General features: G+C 34.3%; 2 protein-coding genes across 2 annotated transcripts; one reads left to right on the top strand and one right to left on the bottom strand.

Annotated features, from left to right (window-relative positions):
• The first annotated feature begins 3,376 nt into the window (after positions 1-3,376).
• Positions 3,377-11,983, top strand: LOC148608287 (sterile alpha motif domain-containing protein 9-like). The gene is made up of 6 exons (XM_088545072.1): positions 3,377-3,477; positions 3,802-4,097; positions 4,323-4,557; positions 5,403-5,557; positions 5,833-10,612; positions 10,980-11,983. Exons 2-6 carry the CDS (start codon positions 3,806-3,808, stop codon positions 10,981-10,983), a joined length of 5,466 nt encoding a protein of 1,821 aa, XP_088401198.1. The 5' UTR covers positions 3,377-3,477; positions 3,802-3,805; the 3' UTR covers positions 10,984-11,983.
• Positions 11,984-16,131: 4,148 nt separating this feature from the next.
• On the bottom strand, positions 16,132-22,193 carry LOC148608286 (uncharacterized). Its single transcript, XM_088545475.1, has 3 exons — positions 21,085-22,193; positions 18,593-18,789; positions 16,132-18,234 (listed from the first exon to the last, which is right to left on the bottom strand). Exons 1-3 carry the CDS (start codon positions 21,302-21,304, stop codon positions 16,309-16,311), a joined length of 2,343 nt encoding a protein of 780 aa, XP_088401601.1. The 5' UTR covers positions 21,305-22,193; the 3' UTR covers positions 16,132-16,308.
• Between the last annotated feature and the right edge of the window lie 983 nt (positions 22,194-23,176).

Below are 23,176 nucleotides of genomic sequence, written 5' to 3'. Positions count from 1 at the left end.
GCTAAAAATAATAGAATGAATAGAGAAATACCTGTTACTGGAAATTTTCCGATGAAAATCGATATTAATGAAATTGAAAAGTAGACAAGAATTTCATTTTAATACAATCAATAGTCGAAACAAACAACATGTTAAAGTCTTGCAATGAGCTTTTGTCACTACTATGTTCTGGTACAGTATATTCATTAACAGGCTAATTGATAATGAACCAGGTACATGAGCAGTATATAGTTATAGATTAGGTAAATGAACATAACATCGCTGAATACTTCTAAAACCACACATCTCGAACTAGAGTTTTCAAGCATATGTTATTCAAAGGCATATTTTATTGTCTTTTTCGTCGCGCTATGTAGTTAACTTCTTATAAGGGGAACCATTAACAGTATACTTTTTTTTCAATAATATCTTATACATATTTACGTGCTCAAATGTTTAAATTTCAAACTTTATTTACGCTTCTTTTATGCAGAATTTTTCAATGTATTATTTAAAAGGAACTACTCTTCGAAAATCGACCGTATCTATATAAAAAAGTAAAGCGAATAACTATAAACATTAACAAAACGACAACAACTGGACTGCAGATATGGCGGGGCTAAATATGTTTCTGACGGCTCACACCTTCCCTAACCCTGGACAGTGATGGGAAAATACAACAATAAAACGAACTTTTAAAATCTGTCGAATTCGGATTTAACGTTTGAGATTGATACGGAATATAAACACATCGGAAGAAAAACAACAAGCTGCACCTACATCGGGTACTCGCTGTTTCTGTCAGCTAGTTCAAAATCCAAAAGCAACTGATAAACACACCTAGTTTACTGAAACAAAAGTATCGATAAAATCACGTCCAACAGGATTTGTTTTTGAAGGGGGGGGGGGTAGATGCGATGAGTGATATCGCCGAAACTGGTACTGATTAAAGACAATACGTCCTAAACGATGTCCTTTTAATGTGAAATATTGCCATCATGTGGCGTCCGTTCTTGTCGCCTGTCGTCGTTAAAAATTTGTCAAAACTCGTCTCCTCTGACAGTACTCGGCCAATTGAAAAACATGCATGGCCGCTATTACCAAAAAATAGAACATAGTGGTCAGACAGAAATCGTAGGCATATATATCCAAAACCGTAAGAATTAGCTATATTGTGACTAATAAAAATGCTCAAAGTGATGAGATCTTTCTGTGGTTAAATTTTCATGCTGCTCTGCTAAGCCATGTCGGAGTTATTGCCCTTTTCGTCGTTTTTAGCTTGTCTTAATGTTATTTCTTTTACAAAATCTTCCATCTGACCCTTACAAAACAATTTAAACCATATTTGGTATGAATATGTCCTTACGGTGTTCTGCATAAAGCTGATGTGAGGATTTTTGATCCGTTGAAAAACATGACCACTGTTACTAAAATAGAACTTAGGGGTCATACAGAGGTTTTTCGCATGTCTCCAAAACCATTAGGTCTAGCCAAATATGACGGGGTAAAATTATCAGCATGATGGGACCTATCTGTGGTTAAATTTTCATATTAATCTTTTAAGCATTTTGCCGATGTTGTGTCGCTATTTTTGATGTTATCAATTTAAAAAAAAAATCGCCCCAGAATCTATTAGGAAGAATTAAACGAAAAAAAATAACTGATATAATTGTTCCTTGGGTAGGAACATTAGTAATGTTTATCCAAGAAAAAACAATGCCGCTTATACAAAAATAGCATGTTGCTTATCAAGTGAGTGATATAGGCTCTTTAGAACCTCTAGTTTTAGATTAGATTATCTATGAAGTTAGCCACATAAAAAAGGCGGAATAGGTCAGTAAGTAACAGAGGACAGTTACTTACCAATTGAAATACCGAACACGCCCACCACACTGTTTTTGATATAAAAAAAATCTAGAATTTTGACAGAAGCTTTTCTGTACATTTAAATGATATTTTTTTAATGATTTTTCACAAAGTATGAATAATATCTACCAAGTACTAAGTGAATTTGTATCTAGTTGTTCCATCTTTTTAGTGAAACAACGATGTATAATGCTTTTGAGTTTTTCAACTGAGTATGGGAAGTAGTAGTATAAAGGGTTGGAAAATCATAGATCCTGATGCTATAATATTTCGATAATAAATTAGCATTAAGGGTTTCCAGAAGATCTTCCGAATTCTTCAGGATCCACATTGTTGATACCACTACGGGAGTAACACGTGTCGTGGTAAGACTGAAAACCCTCTTTGACAGTTGTAAGTATGGTAACTTGATACTTTTTTAAGAGGCTACCAGTACATTGTTCAGATCTAGCTATGAAGCGTTATTTATATCGATTCTTGTGGAGTTTTAGATTCCAATAAATAAATGGGAATCATAGTCATTGCCTGTAGAAGAAAGACCGAAAGCGGATAGAATGGATTTTAGTATTCAACTATCTTTTCTTTAGAGAGTTTTGTAGAAATGTTCTGCTATCATTTAATTGCGATAATAATCATTGGATTAATGCGTCGTGCTGACAAAAGAAATGTTGTTTCGGGCTCTGTCTAATGGAACAACAATATACGTGTCATGTATAGTAGACAATGGCTACATCGGGATCTTTGAAAAGTGATGTGCTATTGACTCACATTGACCTACTTAGAACTGTCATATGTTTTATACCAAAGTCCCCACACCTTCCATCCTTTCTGACAGCGAATTATAGTATTGTTGTTCACTTCTTATCAATTTCCTGGTATAGTCCTCTACAGCATCCATAAGAATTTTAAAGTTGTAATTTTAATTTATGGAGGTTGTTCACTGTGTTTTACAATGTCTTAATTTCCTGTAATAATTTTGCCGAAAAAAATCATTTTTGAGTAGAATTTTAATAAGAACAATCAGCTGGTTTAGCATTGAAGTACTCAATCTTGAGGTCCTGAAATACCCTTTGAAAATAAAGGATGTAATAAGTAAAGTATAGGAATATGAAATAATCGGTATGGATTTGTCTTTGAAATACGGAGGAATTTTATTCGTGACTAATCTATGAGAAATAAGAAAAAGTTATGATGAAACCAGCGTACAACCTCAATACAAAATAGTAAATATATTCCGAAATCACCAAAAAGTCTTACCAGAAAATGTTAACCACATTAATGGCATATATATCTTCGTTGACCAACAGGGATGGAAGCAATGATTTTCTTTATCTTTACTTTAACCCAAATTGGTTTAAAGCGTCTTTGATAACTTATATCCAGAATTCTGGCCATAAGTCTAAATAATAATGAAGTAGGTTCAGAGGTTTTTAAGTTAAGTGATGCATCTATTGATGTCTTACCTTGAAAACCAGATGAACATGTGTACATTATCACTATTAAGCATTTTCTCTGTCGATAGTTATTTATACATATAGGGAATTTAAATTAAGAATATAGGTCGGGTGCTTTTTTTAAAAATCATTTCTTTTCCGCCATTGCAGTGAGATATTTGAACGGGATATTCCAAAGGTAAGTAATAAAAGCAGGAAACTAAACATTGATTGAAGGTTTATAATTTACACGAAAAATAGCAGGATAACTAGAATGTGTTTTTTATGTGTATTTATATTTACAAAGTAGATACACGATTACAAAGGACTTTAAATTTAACTTTCATTTTCAATCAGAGATCAAAATATTTTCAAATCTGTTGAGTAGTACTAGGTCGAACAAACACTCACATGATTATAAGTCAAAACATGATGGTAAATCCCATTTACAGTAAAACAATTGATCTAGACAGAAAATATTAGATTCTGTGAAGGTTTTTAGACTTCCTGTTAAATTCTTCAGGAAAATGAGACGACTTTATCGAAAAGTGTTAAGGCGAAATCGACAATACTTCGTAGACAATTTGCTAATTAATGGTGAGGTATACGATGAGCTGATTTCAATATGTGCGCTAGACTCAGCAGAGGCTGAAATATTGGAACAAGAGAAATGTAACAGAGACAAGGTGAAGCGCATGATTCTTGCACTATCAATGAAAGATGACAAAGTGTACAACAACTTTAAGAGATGTCTAAAGACAACAAAAAATGAACACGTCCTGGAGGAAATCGAAAAACAGGAGCGGAAAATCTTATCAGGTAAATTTATTACTCCCCATCTGAAGACGTCTAGTAATAATACAGCAATAAAATACTTTTTTGTCTTATTAAGAGCTCATAATTAGTTTTGAATTTTATTAAAGGGAACTTCCGATTTAAATGCTAATCAACTCTGTTATTAAGTCACTATTTTCACAAAAGGTACACTAATCATTGAACAATGTTTAAATTCATTTGTTATTGTCATTTTATTATATTTTGAAGAGGAAGCAGTGCCAGACGAACAGGTAAAAAAGATTTTACTTAAAACCATTACACAGGATTCTGCAACAACGTTTACTTCTCTACAACAGTTACAAGACATACTGTTGAACGATTTTTCTACTAGAAATGACCAAGATTTTGTTGAAGATGTTCTTGATGACAACTGGTTAGTTGGAGAAATCAAACACACATTTCCATATTCCACGGAGGGACTTTTTACTAAGAGTACCTCAAGGTAGGATTATAAGAAAATAATTACTTGAGATGCTTCCCTTCATACATATACGTACAAAATTGTACCATTTACTTAAAAATAATGTGTTCAACTGAGATATGTTTATTGTAGACTCATTGAATAATTATGAATTCACCATCAATACATTTTATTACAAACTGGCATTATTAAAAAAAGGCAACGGATGAAGTGTTGTCCTGTTGATTAACTTTCCTAATGGATTGTTCAAATCTAAATGCACTTCGATATTCATTTGAATACATGCAAGTTTAAAAAAATAGTTTCCATCTTATGCGGACTTGAAAATAAGAATCGAAAACGTATTATTTCATTGAATAAATAATAAGATTCGAAGCATTTTTTGACAACTTAGTAGTTCTACAAACAATAGATCATATTCCAATTCAAATAGGATGCATTTGTCCTGATGCATATGATTCAAAGCCAACTCATTTTGTTTTGGACTGAAAGAAATATTACTGACCAACATTTTACAACCAAATTGCAATATGATATCCAAGAATTATTAATAATTGAACTGTAAATGCTAAAAAAACTCTTTATTTGTCAGACTAATAAGAGATAAATCTTAAAAATGTTAAAATAGCACTTACATAAATCAAGTTGATATATAGTCTAGTTTCTGTGTTTTGTTTGGTGAATTATTTTAGATATTGTATGTTTTAATTTCTCTAGTTACGATTAATGACATTAATGTGTAGGTAAATAACAGAAACATTAATATGACGACATTTACATCACAAATATTTTAATGAAATCCTCATGCTTCACAGTTTAAACTAAATGGTCCCTCTAGGTTGATTCGGTTTCCTTTTTATTGAAAGGAACAGGAAAAAATCAGGTCGCCGTCATTTGGTTGAAAGTAAGGAAGAGAAAGGATTTTATGGAATTAAACTCAGAGATGCTTCAGAACAACGATATGCTCGACAAAGACAAGAGTCCGAATGTAGCATAATAAATGAGGCAGAAATAACGACAGGTATAATGATTGACACTGCATTAGAAATATCTATCATGATTCTAATTTGTACCACAATTAAAACATGATGGCGAATTTGAAACAAGTAAGACAACCATGAAATAGTATGTACTATTACACATATGAAATACTACGAGCATTAAATTATTTCTTGCGTATGGTTTCTGTAGAATGCCTTGCTATAAAAATATATTAGTTTTTAAAGATATTTAATACTTATGGTATAAATTTTCCAAACAAATGTAACCAGAATCTGCGTTGTTCTTAATTTATAGAAGACATTGGTCATCAAGAGGATTGTTCCGTTAAGGAGGCAACTGATATTAACACTGAGAAGATTAAACTTACAGTTGATGAGTTTTATCATTGGATCAAAGAGACCTTAAGCAACCACTGTGGGGATTCTTCAGTAGCAGATCGATTTAAAGAGGATGATATAGATGGTTCAGTATTCAACGAGTTAACAAGTGATGAACTAAAGGAATATATTCCAAAATTAGGCCAGCGCAAAAAAGTCCAAATGATGTGGAGAGACTGGGATGCAAAACCGACAGATGACAGAACTCTACTGCAGACAAATAGACAAAAGACCAATGACCAAGTATCACAATATGACTTAAAATCACATCAACAGTCACTGCGGCCATTTGATTGCTTCAATGACAATAAACACAAATATAAGGAAGGAGCATATGCAAAGACTGTTGACCACAGACGTGGTAATCCGTTAAGTCCAGTGCACAAATTCCTTCAGTTGGATGAAGACAGCATAGCATCGTCAAAAGAAGCGCTAAGTTTTGCTAAAGAGGTTGTTAAATTCGGATCGGCATGTATGAATGATAAAACAAACGGTACTCTACACTTCGGGATAGATAAAGACAAACGTGTTAAAGGTTGTAAAGCTGATTTCAAATTAGTTGAGCGCAAGATAACACAAACTATTCGGCATCTGTTTTATGATGGTCAAATTAGCATTGCTCTAAACTGTATCAGGCCTCCTCAGTTCATTGAGGTTATCCAAAAAAACAGGGAAAATGTTCCTTTGTACGTAATAGAGGTAGATGTTGTAGCCTCTGTCAAATTTGTTGAAGACTTAGCCTTCTTTTTAAAGAATACCGACGAACAAGGCACCGATTCAGTTTTATATAGATATGAAAATGACGTTAAATTAATGAATGCTAGAGAGACAGAACTTTTCATGAAGGAGGAAAAGATGAAACTTTTTGCCGATAGAAAAGAATTTGAGGGGAGATATTATGACGACTCGATCGGTAGCCGTTATCAAAAGTTGAAGAACTTCTTATGCTGTGGAGGCGACCACTTTGAGCCTTCCGTTTATCCTATATTGCTACTGAACTGCTTGCAAGGTTGTCAAATCAAAAAGATGGATTTTATCAATTATGTTGAATGGCGAGCAGTTCTTGATTTTGGTCCTGCTGACGCAACAGAAAGTTTACAGAATGCTTGTGGGATGGTTTTCAACACTAATTTCATTGAGGATTTTGACCGTAAGAAGGTAATGGAAAATCAAGTAAAGCAAAACATAGAGATTTTGAAGTCGACATGTCTGCCCAACTGGATATACTGTAATGGACCATGGCAAGAATGTCAATTTACAGATGATCCGAGTTGTTGGAAAATGGAACGAAGTAGTAGCTTTCGAAAGGCCGTTGAGTTCTACGCTGATAATTTTCCTCCTGGCCGGGGAAGAGTAATGATTCCATTGTTTAAGCATAGTGACGAGTTGCTAGTAGAGGCTGCTGAAGAAGTTTTTGTAAAATTTAGGGACAATTGTCTGGTTGTAGCTGAGACCGAAACCGTGTCAAATAGTTTAAAAGACGCTTTACAAAAAAGAAACGTTTTTCCTACAACTTCAAACGTCGATGATTATTTTCTGGTTGGACTACCATGGCATCAGCTGTCTGAGGCACTTAACAAGCTGGGAAAACAGGAAACAAAAGTTGAAGGCTTAGAACTTCAGCGATCAACAGGGGTATCAGTAAAAGTTCCAGCCACTTTTAGGAAAGAACTATGTGATGTAGGTATTTTATTCTCAAATGAATGTGAATATATAACACTAATGGATGAGAAAGTACAAAAAGATTTGAGAAGAAATATGGGAGAAGACTTTTATAGAGGAAACTCAGTTTCGTGGCTTAACTTTTACTTTGAAGACCAGGTTTTGATGCGCAACATCAGCATGAACTTAGTTCAGTTACTTTGGGACGCTGTGAAAGGATATGGAAGTTTCAATCAACCGGTGAAACAAGTTGTAGTTTATCATCAGCCGGGAGCAGGAGGTAGCACTACAGCTAAACAAGCCTTGTGGCTTTTGAAAAATACATTTAGATGTTGTGTTGTCAATATATATACAAAACAAACAAGCGCACAAATTAGCAGATTGAGAATTTATGAAGAAAATGATAAGAACAATGTTAATCCTTTAATTGTTCTTGTAGACTTAGATGATGATGAAGCAGTTGCAAGGTTACACGACGAGTTAGAATGCGAAAGCCAAAAACATTGTTGCGAAGTTTTTTGCGTTATGCTTATTTGTTGTCGTGTCTCTGAGAAACCAATCAAAGCTCCAAGTTCATCAGTATTTCTGCAACAGCACCTCACTGATGAAGAGCTTCATTGGTTTGAAGCAAAATACAAAGACTTGAAAGTAAAACATAGTGAAAACCAAAGCTGTGATCCTAAAACCCTCCTTTCTTTAAATGTGATGAAAGAAAACTTCAATATGGAAGTAATTGAAAAATATGTAGCAAAATATGTCCAAGATCCATTACTGACAACTCAGCATGTGCAGCTGCTGAAATATCTATCTTTCGTAAACCATTTTGATATCAAATTTCAGCCTGTTCCAAAGAATAGCTTCGACCCAATTATGGAAACATTGGATTGGATTCGCCATATACCTCAACCTATACGAATATTAGTCAATCCTGTCCCAGTGAATGGACTAAGTGGAAAAATACCTTGCCTGAGAATTTCAAATCATTTACTTGCTCGTCCAGTGCTAGATGCATGCATGAAGATGGGAACCAAATCAGAAGACTTCATGAAGACGATTGGAGAAATTGCAAAAGAATTGCTGAAGTCAAACATGGTAAATCAATATTCACGGGCAGAATTTAACAAACGGTTTGAGAAAATACTGTCTGATATGATAAAAAAAAGAGAATTTTCGCATAGTGGAGGAAAACTTTTGTCTTTTAGTCCCCTCATTATGAATCTTTTTGAGGCAAAGGACTATGATACTGCCATTGATATAATGGAAATTGTTTACGAAATAACTGACGATCAGATGGTTGCTCAACAGTTAGCTAGATTTCACGCAGAAATTGGTAACTGGAACAATGCTTATCAAGTGATCGACAAGGCGATGTCCGTTCTTCATGATAATGAATACCTCACGCACACTCGTGGTCATGTACATAAACTGCATTTTGAAAGTCTTTTCAAAGACAAGAAAACCAGCATGACCGAAGACGAAAAGCTATTTGCACTGCACATAGCACAAAATGCAAGAAAATATTTCAAAGAGACACAGAGAATAAGTAATGCTGAAAATGTGACGCCTCATAATCCTGCTGGATTCGATGGTGAAATCCGACTTTCCATCGAAGTTTTAAAGAATTTATGCATTCCAGAAATAGCAAAGTTGTGCCAACGCAGGAATCACGAGAAAACGGTTACACAAACACCGTTACCAGACTGTCCCTGCAAATTTATTGATAGTATCAAAGAAAGTACATCGCACGCTTTAGAGTCTTTGCAAACTGAAACACACTTGATTCGATTAAACAAAATCAATTTGCACGGTGACTATTTCCTGCGGTTATTAGATGGAAATTTGTTGAAGACGTACAAGAGAGATTTTAACAAGTTTTTTAACAAAAGCATAGGAAAACAGCCAACAGAAACCAATTTACTATTTTCTTTTCTAGATGCAACTCAAGCCAAAGATAATCAGTTAATTAAGATAATTAACCACGAATATGAGCAGGGTGTTCACATAAAACATGTACAAAGAATGCGCCTGATTATTGCCTCTTACATTGAGCTTTCCCTAAGGATCTCGGAAAAAATCCCCACAAGTGCTGATTACATTTTAAACTTGAGCAGACAGTTTTACGAAAAAGTTTCATCGTCGAATAAGAATCATACTTTTACTTCTCGGCTAGAGGCTCACTTCATGATGCTTATGCTACATTGGCCAATACAATGCAAAGAACCTTATAGGGAATCGTTATGCCCATATCCGATATTTATCAAAGCACTGGAATCGTGGAAACAAATGAATGATGAAAAAACGAACAAAGCTAGTTACGACAAAATTATTTGTTATATGTCAAATGAAAAAAGATTTCCATGCCTCGTTCGATCAGAAAACGCGACAAGCAAAAATTTGCATGTTATGCGTGGTCTTCTTTGTGCGAATGGAACTGAAATTGAAATTAAGCCACATGCGTTCAAGGCAGGTCATGCACCTTCACTTAAGATTCCTACATTATATCCAATTAGAATTTCCTCAATGTGGAATAAGGAAGTCGATGTGGTTCTTGGATTTGGGTTATATGGTCCGAAGGCAGAGTTGCGTGTGAGTGTAGTCGGAAATGCTGTTAAACTTTCACCAAGGAATCAACTTGCAGAAAAAACACATAAGCAAAGTGAAAAAGCAACAGTCGCCTTATCAAGATCACATAGAAAGGAAAATCTACGACGAATATTTCCCGAAGATGGTGTTATCTCAAAACATCCAAAAGGAGGAAAATCTCTATGTGAGAAAGATAATCGTATGCAGTTCAATAGAAGTGGGAAGAATCCAAAAGGAAATCATTCGTCGAGTCAAGGCCAATATCCATACATGTCACATTCTCAGCCGTATCCATTGATGACAACAACATCGCCCATACATTCGCCAACGCAGCAACCATTACGATTGTATGTGCCATTGCCTCCTGGTGGACCATTTCGTAGGCAAGAACATTTCCCACCACTTCCACCATCAGCAAATCAAAGACAGTGGAATATACCAGGTAGACCTACGTAAGTTTTTATTTTATACGCCCGTCAAAGACAGATTATGATATAAAAATGTCCGTCCATCTGTCCGTACGTGTAAGCATACCATAACTTGAAAACCCCCTTACTCAATACACTTCAAACTTTACACTGATTAATTTGAAGGTCTAACGGTTTGTATAAAACAACGCCTGTTTTTGCTATGTAATCAGCACAGAATAAGTTACATCCGCTGCAATCGTGAAATTAATTTCTTTTTAAATATTTGTTAAATAATAATTTCAAAATGTGAAGATAACACAGCATCGATGTGACACAACATTGTTATATAACGCATTTATGCATTTTGTTGTCCTTCCCACGTGAGCAGTGTTATTTATTGTATTTCTAGGTAAAAAACTGCACAATCACTAATAGCCGCAATATAAGAGACAACATTGTATGGAGACGATGCTTTACTTTATGCATTGGTTAGGCTTGTTGTAGTTAAAGAAAACAATAATGTCACTGTGTAAAATAATGTTACATTTCATGCTTAAATTGATACATGTTACTGTATTTGTAGTAGTATCTCTAAATTATAGATATAAGGGAATATCAAATATTGAAATACAGTTAAGAAATGACGTCAAATTTGTAGAAACGTTTGTTGCGGATAATACCGGTATTTAGTTAGTATCATATGTTTAGATTTTAGATTATATAAAGTGTGAACTGTAGATATGGTTTGTAAAAAAACTGAATTTAAAACAAATGTTGATAAGGATCTTCAGAAAAAATAGAGGTATTAAAGTATGACAAAACAATTTATTTGAATATGGAAGTATTGTAAAATGTGTGGCTTGGGTCACAATTTTTTAAAATGTGAATATGCATGATTATTAGTGTGCTCTTTTTCTTGTTTGATTTCTCCATATTTTTTTTACTTTCATACTGTTTTGCAATTTGATAGTAAGTGTCAGTCTCCGTAAGAATCAGGCAGTGGGTGAAACATGGTATAATTATTTGCACCATCAGAATCAAGGAAAAAAGACAATATTTCCCATATTAAGTTGGCGCATTGAGTTATAATTTCATTGAAATGCACTGAAATGAACATTTCAAGGGCAGATAACTTTGTCAAAAACCTCATTTTTCTAACATTCTATTAAAAAATATCTAAACAAAGCCAGTGATGCAGAAATTAAATAATTGTCTTTTCAAATAGAGAAAGTATCCTTGAGTGATATTACATTGTCAGATCAGTGGTGTTTTGACATGCATGCTTCTGATTTTTTTCTATTTTTCCTGATTCTTACAAACACTTACACGTAATTATTATGTCTATTGTGACATTTTGAATTATTTGATGAAATATATAAATGTTTTGAACAGACAATTTGTATTTAGATTTAATTTATATTAATTTTCGTATTTGTGTGGGTATTTCCTCTCCTATATAAATACGTTACCTATTAATTTGTTGCCGAATAGCACACACATATATTAATAGTTATTGGAGGTGTAAACAAAGTGAAATCCTTCAATAAGACAACTTCGGAAACACAAAAAATGAAGAATAAACAACACACAGGCATAAAAAAAGTACAAAGACAAATACGAAAAGCACGTACTCCTCTTAATTCAGGAATGAGTCGAGGAACGGTGATATTTGATAAACACCTCTTGCTGTTCGCAAAAGGTCAGATTGAGCAATCAATATCGAAAATCACGTATTTGAGGAAGAATAATCAAGAGAACCAATGTTATAGCGGTAATTAAAAGAATGCAATCCAGACAAAGACCAGGCATGGAAAACAGACACACACAACAAGCAACATAATGTAACTAAAAATCATACATACAAAGTAACAAAAGCAAGAGTAATCAAGGGAACCAATGTTATAGCGGTAATCAAAAGAATGCAATCCAGGAACAAACACCAGACATAGAAAAAAGAACATAAAGCAACCGAAATCATACAAAGTAACAAAAGCAAATGAGCAACTCGGGGTAGACGAAAGAGGAAACGAAAACTATGACACATTGAACAAATCAGTTTTCATGTCCCAGATTGATACACCGTAACGAACCACGAGTTTATGATGTCGACCATAAAACTTCTGAAGTGATGAATTCAATCTTGTAGCAACATAACACTGATCCAGAAGCCTTACTGTAAGAAGTCTAGCGCTATACAAAAAAAATTGCGTAGTTACGGCAAGCTCTGGCATAACGCATGAGTGGTGATATAAACACTCCATACGCAGGTGCTGAAGGAATGTTGGCACAAATGAAAGGAAAGTTGACAATTCTGAATGAAAAGTCATCACGTTTGTCGTAAAGTTTGGTCAATAGTTTTCCTTTACCATCGATTTCTAAGTGTAGGTCAAAATATGAGGCTGACCACATTTTCTGTAGTATCCTTTATCTCAAGTTCTTTTGGGTAGATGCGATGTATCAAATCCCAGAAACTAGGATTCTTTAAAGATAGTACGTCATCTATATAGCGGAAACTGAGATTAAAGGATCTAGCTAAACGAAGTTCTTTTTTGCGGATCAGATCAGCTATAAAGTCAGCATCATAAGAGTGTAGGGATAGGTCAGCAAGTAGAGGAGCCTAATTTGTTTCCATTAGAATGCCGGCCGCTTGTTTCTAGAAAAGCAGAGGACGCTTACCCTACCGGTGCACCTGGTCCATGCTCCCAATTTTTAGTGGAGTCCGAGTTGCTCATTTGCTTTTGTTACTTCGTATGTATGATTTTAGTTATTATATGTTCTTTGGTGTGTGAGTCTGTTTTCCATGTCTGGTCTTTGTCCCTGGATTACATTCTTTTGATTACCGCTATAACCTTGGGTCCTTTGATTACTCTTTGCAAAACGCGTCCATCACACTGTACAAATGTGTTGTCAATAAAAAATTCCAACATTTTGAAAACATCTTCTGTATATATTGAAGATGATATGGAATTATTTTTTACAAAATATGAGGAATCTCTTCCAAAAACTATATAATCATATCTAGGAGTGCCATATTTTGTTGGAGAAACTACGATGTATAATGTTTTCGAGTCGGGATTTTAACTGTGTATGAGGAATAGAAATATAGAGTGTTCAAAAATCATAGGTTTTATTGCTATTATATTCTGACAATAATCTTGAATTGAGGGTCTCCAAAAGATCTTTCGATTTTTTTCAGGATCCACATTGCATTAATACCACTGCGGAAGTAACATTGTTGTGGTAAGATTGGTGACCCTCTTTGACATAGATGCAAATAATTTGGCTAACATCCTCAATCACGTAGAATTGCATAAAAAAAGGCAACCATCAAAATTTCCCTATATTTCCAGGAGAAATCAATACCGATTATTTTATATTCTTATACTTCACCCATTGCATCCAAGATATTCAATTATAAAAGGCTATTGCAGAACCTCGACTGTTCTTCCAAAAACTCTTCATTCAAATATGGTCTTTCCGGTAACGGCGTTACGAGGGATTTAACCATCATTCAAAACGAATCTCTGCGTAATATCCTTTCTAAAGGTCCCAAGTACCATGAACTACGCTCCATACATTGGAATTATAACTTTAAAGTTCTTATGGATGCCATGGAGGACTACGCAATAAAATGGATAAGAGAACAAAAAGACATTGATTCAGAGTGGTTAAAGGCCGTGAAGCCTTTAATTTTGAAACGAATGAAAGTTTTAACTAGATCAATGAGTATCAATGCTACATCAGTTTTCAAAGACCCATATGTGTACCAAAAACATTGTCTACTATACATGCGAAATATGTTGTCTTACCAACAGAAAAAGCCAGAAACAACATTGTTTTTGTCTGCAAAACGTTTTACATCCAATTCTTATTATCAGAGGTAGACGTAGAAAATAATAGCAGTGATAAGACCTATACTGCTACCACACTCTCCAAAGAGGAAAATGTGGAAAACCATAAATCTGTGCTATCCTCTTTAAGTCTCTCTACCAAGGACGATGATTGTGATTTACCGTCTTTGTATTGGATTCCTAAACTCCACACGAATCCATACAAACAACGTTTCATAGATGAATTTGCAAAATGTACCACTAAATCTCTTTCAAAACTTCTATACTCACAGCTGTCAAAGAGGGTCTTCAGTCTTACCACAACACTTGTTACTCTCGTAGTGGTATTAATTCAATGTTGATCCTGAAAAATTCGAAAGATCTTTTGGAGACAATCAGTTCAAGCCTATTATCAGAATATAATACCATTAATACCTATGATTTTCAACACTGTATACTTCTATTCCCCATACTCAGTTAAAATCCCCACTTAAAAAGATTATACATCGTTGTTTTTTTTTCAAAAAAAGATGGTACACCTAGATACAAATATATAGTTCTAGGTAGAGATTCCTCATACTTTGTAAGAAATAATTCCAAATCAACTTCCAAATATACAGAGGAAGATGTTTACAAAATGCTGGAATTTTTAATTGACCACATATTTGTACAGTGCGATAGAAGCGTTTTTCAACAAACAGTCGGCATTCCAATAGGAACAAATTGTGCTCCTCCACTTGCTGACCTATTACTTCACCCACTCTTATTAGGCTGACTTTATAGTTGATCTGATCCGAAAGAAAGAATATTGTTTAGCTAGATCCTTTAATTTCAGTTTCCGCTATGTAGATGACGTATTATCTTAAAACAATCTTAATTTCGGGTATTTGATGCATCGCATCTACGTCAAAGAACTTGAGATAAAGGATACTACAGAAAATGTGAAGTCAGCCTCATATTTTGACATACTCTTAGAAATCGATGGTGAAGGAAAACTATTGACCAAACTTTACGACAAACGTGATGACTTTTCATTCAGAATTGTCAACATTCCTTTCATCTGTGGCAACATTCCTTCAGCACATGCGTTTGGAGTGTTCATATCACAACTCATACGTTATTGCGAGAGCTTATCGTAACTACGCAGATGTTTTTGTATCGCACTAGAATTCTAACAAATAGGCTTCTGGAACAGGGTTATGTTGCTACAAGATTGAAGTCATCACTACAGAAGTGTTATGGTCGTCGTCATAAACTCGTGGATCGTTATGGTGTATTCATCTGCGCCATGAACATTGACTTGTTCATAGTGTCATAGATTTCGTTTCATCTTTCGTCTACCCTAGACTTGATTTTTTATGAGCAACTCGGCGGGTTTTTCTGGAAAAGCAGAGGACGCTTACCCTACCGGTGCACCTGGTCCATGCTCCCAGTTTTTAGTGGAGTCCGAGTTGCTAATTTGCTTTTGTTACTTTGTATTTATGATTTTAATTACTTTATGTTCTTTGTTGTGTTTGTCTGCTTTCCATGTCTGATGCTTGCCCCTTGATTACATTCTTTTGATTACTGCTATAACCTTGGCTCCCTTGATTATTCTTACATACTGTCCAATCCCTGACTTTGTTTTAGGGGTATAATAAGATATAAACTGATATAGAAACTTAAAACACAATAAAAATTAAGTAAAAAGTAAAAACTGGATACAGCAAAAAACAAAAACAAAAAACAAACTAACAAACTAACTGAAAATCATACTGAAATAATAGAATGTAGAAACTCGTTTTGAGATCTAAGAAACATTTGATACACAAAACCACACATCCAATGTTACAATGAATGTCGAATCTCAATCACAAGTCAGTTAGTTATGAATAAGCAAGATAAATAGTTATCACAACACTTTTCATTTTAACCAATACTAAATTTGTTGTAGTCGTCATGAAGCACTATTTTTTTCTGTGGAGTTCTACAAGGTGTTTTGCCAAACTTGGCAATGCATTTATCTTCGATTAATTTCGCACTATTCGTGTCTTTTCTATTTGCGTAAGATGCAGCGAGCAACTGGTATGGGCGTATTCTTGTAACGTTCAATTCCATAGCACTTTCTAATCGTCCAATTACCTTTTCGTAAAGACCGGCGGTGTACAACCAGCTAGCTTCATACTCTAAAATCGTCACGTTATTCCCAGCTGACATTTGTTTGCCTGTAGATATCAATCGAATGCTTTCGCTTTCAGGAACAGATCTCTGTACAACAGAATAACCTCCAGTCGAAAATTGCACTTTATTATGTCCATACCGGTTAAAGGATTTCACTTTATGTTTCGGAAGTAAAACATGGTTATATTCTACACCCTCAAGCAACCGTTTTGAAAGGTAATAGGTATTGAAAATGTCTATCAGATCGGAGTATCTATTTATGACATAGATGTATTCTGGTTCGTGATATTGAAGATCGTTTCTAGATTTATACGTTCCGCTCCGATACTCATGGTACTCACGGTGAACCAATGTTATCAGTGGAATATTCCTGTGTAAAATGGAATACGCCGCTGTCATATAAATAGACGCATCCAAGAACAAACCAGTAACATCACTCCGTTGACGAATGAAATTAAGACACTGATTGATGTCTGAGGAGTCGCTTGGTGTGACGGTGTTCCATGGTAATATAATTCGTTTTTGATACGACGGGAAATTAATGTATGTGTTTAAACCTGTCAACATTCCGAATGAAACAACAAAAGTAACAAGTTTTCCCTTGGAGATTGGAACATAAGAAATAAAACATTGCAAAGCACCGTGAATCGAATACGCCGCTAAAATGATAATTATTAGCAGAACATTATGAATGAACCGAATTTCCTTGTGGGCAACGGTAGAATACATGAGTAGTGTTAAAAACAAGGTCAATAATAGACTAGAACTTGACTTTTGATTTTGTTGTTCAATGAATTTACTTTGAGTCAGCATGTAAATAAAAGCAACAGCACATGATATGTAAAAATAAAACTCTGTCGATGACGTAGCAAAAATATCCAATAGATATTGGTGGGGGCAGTGAGATCCAAACAAAACGGCAGGAATATGAGAGGCAGCATTTAGACGAAACCACTGGATAGGTGATATGAAAAATACCCCGTACGTGAACCAGTCGAGACCACCTCCTGTCATTAAACCCGTGACAAAGCCCAGTCCAACATTTATTGAAAGATATTTGAACTTCTCGAGCGAAATTGATTTTCTGTAAAGTAACAGAAACGCCATTCCAATCTCAACTAAAAAGAGCAAGGTGTCTGGTCTAATATAACACAGGATAGCTGATATATATCCACAAATCCCTAAAAGAAAAACGTTTAGGTAGTCCATATTAATCCTCTCTTTTTTCTTTGTGCGTTTATTCTTGCCTGTTTTCGTGTGTTCAGCTTTTGTGTTTGAAGTTGTGTATGAATTCGATTTTTGATAAGTGTTCTGACAATCTTTGATTTCGTGATTACTATTAATATCAAAAGTTCTATCTTCAATATAATATTTTTTGGAGAGCGGATCATCATCATTTACATGACCATTTCTTTCATTGATTACGTTATGTTCGTGGACATCGCTGGACAATTCCGTGATGTGTCGCAAAATATATTCTAATACAAAAAATAGAAATGGAGAAACGAAACTATTGACCAATGTATGTGTCCCTAGTACTGATAAATGTAACGAAAATGCCGATAAAATAGATGCTAGACACGCAATGCCACGACAGGTGAAGGTAGTGGAGCAAAATCTGTAGATGGCCAATGGTGTTAAAGATGTTACTACTGACTGGGCGATGCGACCAATCTGTGAAAAGAAGACATACGTATTGAACATCACAATAGCACAACATCACAGAGCATACAACAAAGCAATAACGATATGCTTTCAAGTATTCTGAACCAACAAAATAGCCGATATTCTGAAGACCACCTAAAGTCGGTGTCAATCATTAAATTGATACAGCGGCAAAATGATGCACACTTGGTGATTAATACTTGCAAAACCGGGACGGATTTTAGGTGCGGCGGAAGGGCAATAAACTCCTGCTATGCCAGTTGCATTCCACAATGAGTAAAATCAGGTAACCATCTAGTTAAATGGTTTGTCAACATAGTAAGTACAGAAGGATTTCATTGGTAAAATAAAGATTAGTGATTATTACCAGATAGCTGTTTGTCGTTATGCCAAGCCATCTACAGATATATAACAGAGAAGCGAAGAAATATGGGTATATAAATGATCTGAGACTATACATCCCCTGCCTGTACTCTTGTTCCTCCACTGGTGTGGTGATGTTGATGATAGGTGGACTGTATTCATAGGCCCTGAATCCATTACCAAAAACCTCAGAATGAGCAACTACAACAATAAATTGATATGTCGTGTTTAAGTCATTTATTTTAGCCGATAAAATTGATACAGTTTCACAATTAGTTTCAACCATCTTGATTTGTTAATGCTAGTCACTACAGGAGTAATCAAAGGAACCAATATTCGAGCGGTCATCAAAGGAAATATTCCAAAGATAGAGTAAATAGGTAAAATAGACACACAAGACAATGAGCAACCTGGGCTCCACTACAAAACTTACAATTCTTATTGATTTATTATTTTAACGCAACCCCAGATATTTATCCTTGTTGATATATTACTATGATTGTCAGTGAATACAGAATGAACAGTAAACAGAGGGGCATTATCATTAAAATGCACAATTATGGGTTACATTTACCCCATAAGAATACTTTATGCCATATGTTGATCTAGTTCGTTGTATGTGCACAAAGCTTTTGTAACGAACCATTTTAATTAAAAACTCACAATGTATAACTTCTTGAAAGAAATTAATTTTGACCATATTATAATTTTATAGTAACAAAAATATTATGGTTGGCACTTTTGAATTTAATAGGCACCATTAGGTCGATATTTAATAAAAAGGGCAATGGCCTCTTGATATTTGTACGATCAAAACGCTTACTATTAAATTTCAAAACCTAATAATAATTTATTTGGTGTGTTGTGCATGTGTTATGGTAGCAAGGATGTAGCATGACTACTATTTTAATGCTACCACCACCAAAGAAAACAAAACTAAAACAATAAAAGCAAAGTAATTCCAGCGTCAACGTATAACTGATAAGAATGAAAACGAATTTAAAATATTCTTTGTTTCTTTCATGCATAAAGAAAATGTATATGTATATTTAAAGAAAATTCTAGCAAATGATACGATATCCTATGTTTGCTGTTAAATGTTGACGCTATAGCAAGAATGGACATGAACAGGGCACTTAGGTTTACTACAAGGTTTTTTTTTCATTGGAACGTTTCAAGAGTATCATTTAACATTCAAGTCAATAACCGCAGTGAAGGTTGAGATCATGGTGTCACAGGGCAAAAGACATACTAAAGTGACATTAGAACAGAAATACAAAACGTCTGTATAGACTGATATTCTATTGTTTTCTGCAACTAATGTGAATATTAATTTTGTTCTTTTTCAACTTGCAATGCAATTTAGACTTTAATTTGTTCACTCTATATGCACTGCACTACTGAACATTGATTAGTGAAACATCAGACAATGAAAATAAAATTGATTTTTACGCGTAAATTCTTACGAGTAAAACTAGCTTTATACACATTGATTGTAAAGTAAACCAAAGCCGAGTTTTTGATGTGTGATAATTGTAATATTTCAGCAATATTTATTTAAAGGAAGAAAATGTGTATATAAAAATATAGTACGGAGTAGATTATCACGATAAAAAACAATGTACAATGTATGTACCCTATGCTACATTTCTGTGGCTGTGTATATATATATTTCAACTCCTATCTCATGATCTCTCATGGTTTCATTTTAAACACTATCAGACTTGAGAATAATGACATAATTATTTGATATATATATATCGTTTCATCTTTATAAAAAGTTAAGTGGATCCGCAGTTTATGGTATAAGTAAGAAGGCAGTGGTCCACAAAAGTTGAGAATACCAGGTGTAATTAGAATAACCGTCAAAAGATATATTTAAAATTTATATTGTAGTTAATGTGTGGACATGATTCGTCAGCTAGGAGGGTAATTTGAATTTAGGTGGGCAACATTTGGCAACAAGCTATTTAGAAAATTCTTGCAATACATTAGCCAGCAACACTGAGTAGATGGTGAAAAACTAAAATAATGAAGACCGTTAAATTATTCTTCTTTGGTTTTTACCAATTTCGAAGACGTTTGCTATTTTTCACTAGAAACAAGGATCTTCCATTGGTAGCCACCATCGGCGTCAACATGCAAATAATTTTTTTCATTGTGATCAATATATTTGATCGCAGCACAGTATGAAAAAATAATAATATATATTTATGTAAATGTTTTTTTTAATGTTTGTGGGATTTCAGTAGCTAGACACGTTCATCTTAGTCCATGCTTGGGTTACTTTTGTCGTTAACATATAACCAAATCGAGAAAATCTTTGCTTTTTTATTAGGAGCATGGATTTGAAAATTTTAAAAATTCGCAAACAGAAATCATGGAAAAAGGAAAAAAGCAATTAAAGTCCGCTTGCTTAATTCCAAATATAACTTAAAGACAAATATAATGTTCGAACACAAATTTCGACCCAAAAGACCAAACATTTTTACTTACCTTCAATAGATTGGAATATTTCGTCTGGATGCAACAGCCACCAGTTTCTCGGTTGTAACACGTAATAAATTCTCACGGATACAACAATCAGACATAGGTACCATGGAAGCTGGTCTGGTACCACCGACTCTAACCCACATTTACATTTTACGAGCTTTCCGGTATTCCCATGTCTTAGTTTAGGTTTCGCCCTCTTGGTATTCTTCGTTTTTGTTTTCATGTCTGTGATTGTTACGTCTTAGGTTCTTATTTAATTCAATTTTGTATTTGAAAAGGAAAGTCTAAATCAAGTTAACAAATCTTATCCTTTCAATGTATAGTTCATCTGTCAAACTGTCAACACTGGTCGGTTAATCGAAATTAAACACCTAACACTCCATTATAAGACATGTCCAAATGATATAATTATCTTCTTTGTCAAAATTACGGATGAAAGTTATACCTTTCGACCACTTTGTTTATATTTTTGCTGTTTGTTTCCCCTTCAGCAGCAATTACATTTCTGTACTTCTCAATCGAAATCTAATAACCCACTACGGAGATCTAGATAGATAATTACGTCGATACTGTATTAAAGTCAACTTTTTCCACATGTCGTGTAAAAGGAACTGATTTTCTGGAATATCAATTGATGAGACAGTAATTGATTGTGACATTCCACAGGTATTTCTAAAAGGTATAACACAGGTAACATCCTGCAATTGATTCCATCCGACTAATCATCAAATATTTACGTTGCATTGTTAAAACAGTTGTAGTCGTTGTCATTGTAGTTAAATAAAAAGAAATTTCATAAGCACGTTCATTTTTAAACATGAGACAAAGTATGATTGTCGAGTTCTGCATGGGACGTCCTTTTCCTTGCTTACAGGTATTTATGATCAATTGACTCGGCTGTAATTAAACGAGCACCTGTAACATATTTTGTTTTCTATAAACGTCACCACAACAATTCAATAAATTCCTTCCAAAGTAATCAAGTAAATAAAATCATGTATCCGTGAAATTTAAATGCACAACGTACAAAAAATGAATGTAACTTTCACCAGATACGTATAGATATTGAAACTAATATTATTGTGAGAAATTTTCAGTCCATAGTTTTAACACACAACGGTTCATTGGCTCAAAACGTCATTTGTTGTACAATGAAATAAAAAGTTCAAATATCATTTCTGTATATTGCCATTTGATCGGTGAAGATCAAATAGCTGATTAAAATATTTGTAAATGGCACATTCTCTCGAAACTATAGCCATTGTTAAAGTCAGGCTTTAAACCCATTAAAACAAGATCATATTGTGGACTGTAATGTTGACTTTCTATTTTCAAAAGTAAATTGTAAGAACCGCCTTATCTAACAAACCCCCATTAAACCGTAAGGTTATACTGAGAATCAATCCTTCATCAGTGACACTGGTACACTGGCAGTATAACCTGTCATTAGGGACAATCCTCGTATACATCATAGCGGAGAAGGTGGGTAGTTGAATTGTAGATTTAATGCTAAAAAGGTCGTAATTGTATACCGAAGTGGTTGAGGAGGTATACATGTAGTTGTAAAATACTTTGAATAATGTACTTCCTGGAAGATTACGTCACCTTATATAAATTTTTGACATGAACTGAAGGAAATGGTTTAATGTCATATCGAATTTGTTTCAATTTGAAATTGCATGTAGAAGTTCTACCCATCTAAAGTTCCACCTGATGTCGATAAAATGAAATTCCGATCACAGGGGTAAACATCCACTTTCGAATATGCGGTCAGACTAGTATTATACTACATGCAATATACTACATGTAATATTATATCTTTCTGTCGTTATGTCACATTCAAGTGGAAGTTGTTCGAAATTATTGGTCTTAATTTAAAATAATTTTATGCAGACCGATTTGTTTGAGAATTGGAGCAAATCGATGCCATAAAAAACCTTCCTGTGATAAAATTGACGCCATAAAAATCATCCTGGGATTGTATCAGGCATCCCTAATTAGACATTCAAAGTAACCTGTTCAGTCAAACACCTGGTCATGGATATTTCAGAATCAAAAGTAGCCTCTAAGTCCAACACCTGGGTATTCCAGAGCC

The sequence above is a fragment of the Perna viridis genome, chromosome 9 (genome assembly GCF_037379345.1).
Source record: "Perna viridis isolate PV_CMFRI_1.1 ecotype Kerala chromosome 9, ASM3737934v1, whole genome shotgun sequence".
NCBI classification, from domain to species: Eukaryota; Metazoa; Mollusca; class Bivalvia; order Mytilida; family Mytilidae; genus Perna; species Perna viridis.
Note: the sequence above shows the minus strand (reverse complement) of the source record. Positions and strands in the feature narration are given on the sequence as shown.

Coding starts and splice junctions, on each gene's coding strand:
- LOC148608287 (XM_088545072.1), top strand. CDS start 3,806: ATGAGACGACTTTATCGAAAAGTGTTAAGGCGAAATCGACAATACTTC. Junction 4,098..4,322: donor GGAGCGGAAAATCTTATCAG/GTAAATTTATTA, acceptor TATATTTTGAAG/AGGAAGCAGTGCCAGACGAA. Junction 4,558..5,402: donor TTTACTAAGAGTACCTCAAG/GTAGGATTATAA, acceptor TTTTATTGAAAG/GAACAGGAAAAAATCAGGTC.
- LOC148608286 (XM_088545475.1), bottom strand. CDS start 21,304: ATGAAAACAAAAACGAAGAATACCAAGAGGGCGAAACCTAAACTAAGA. Junction 18,790..21,084: donor AATATTCCAATCTATTGAAG/GTAAGTAAAAAT, acceptor TTATTGTTGTAG/TTGCTCATTCTGAGGTTTTT. Junction 18,235..18,592: donor TAACGACAAACAGCTATCTG/GTAATAATCACT, acceptor TTCTTTTCACAG/ATTGGTCGCATCGCCCAGTC.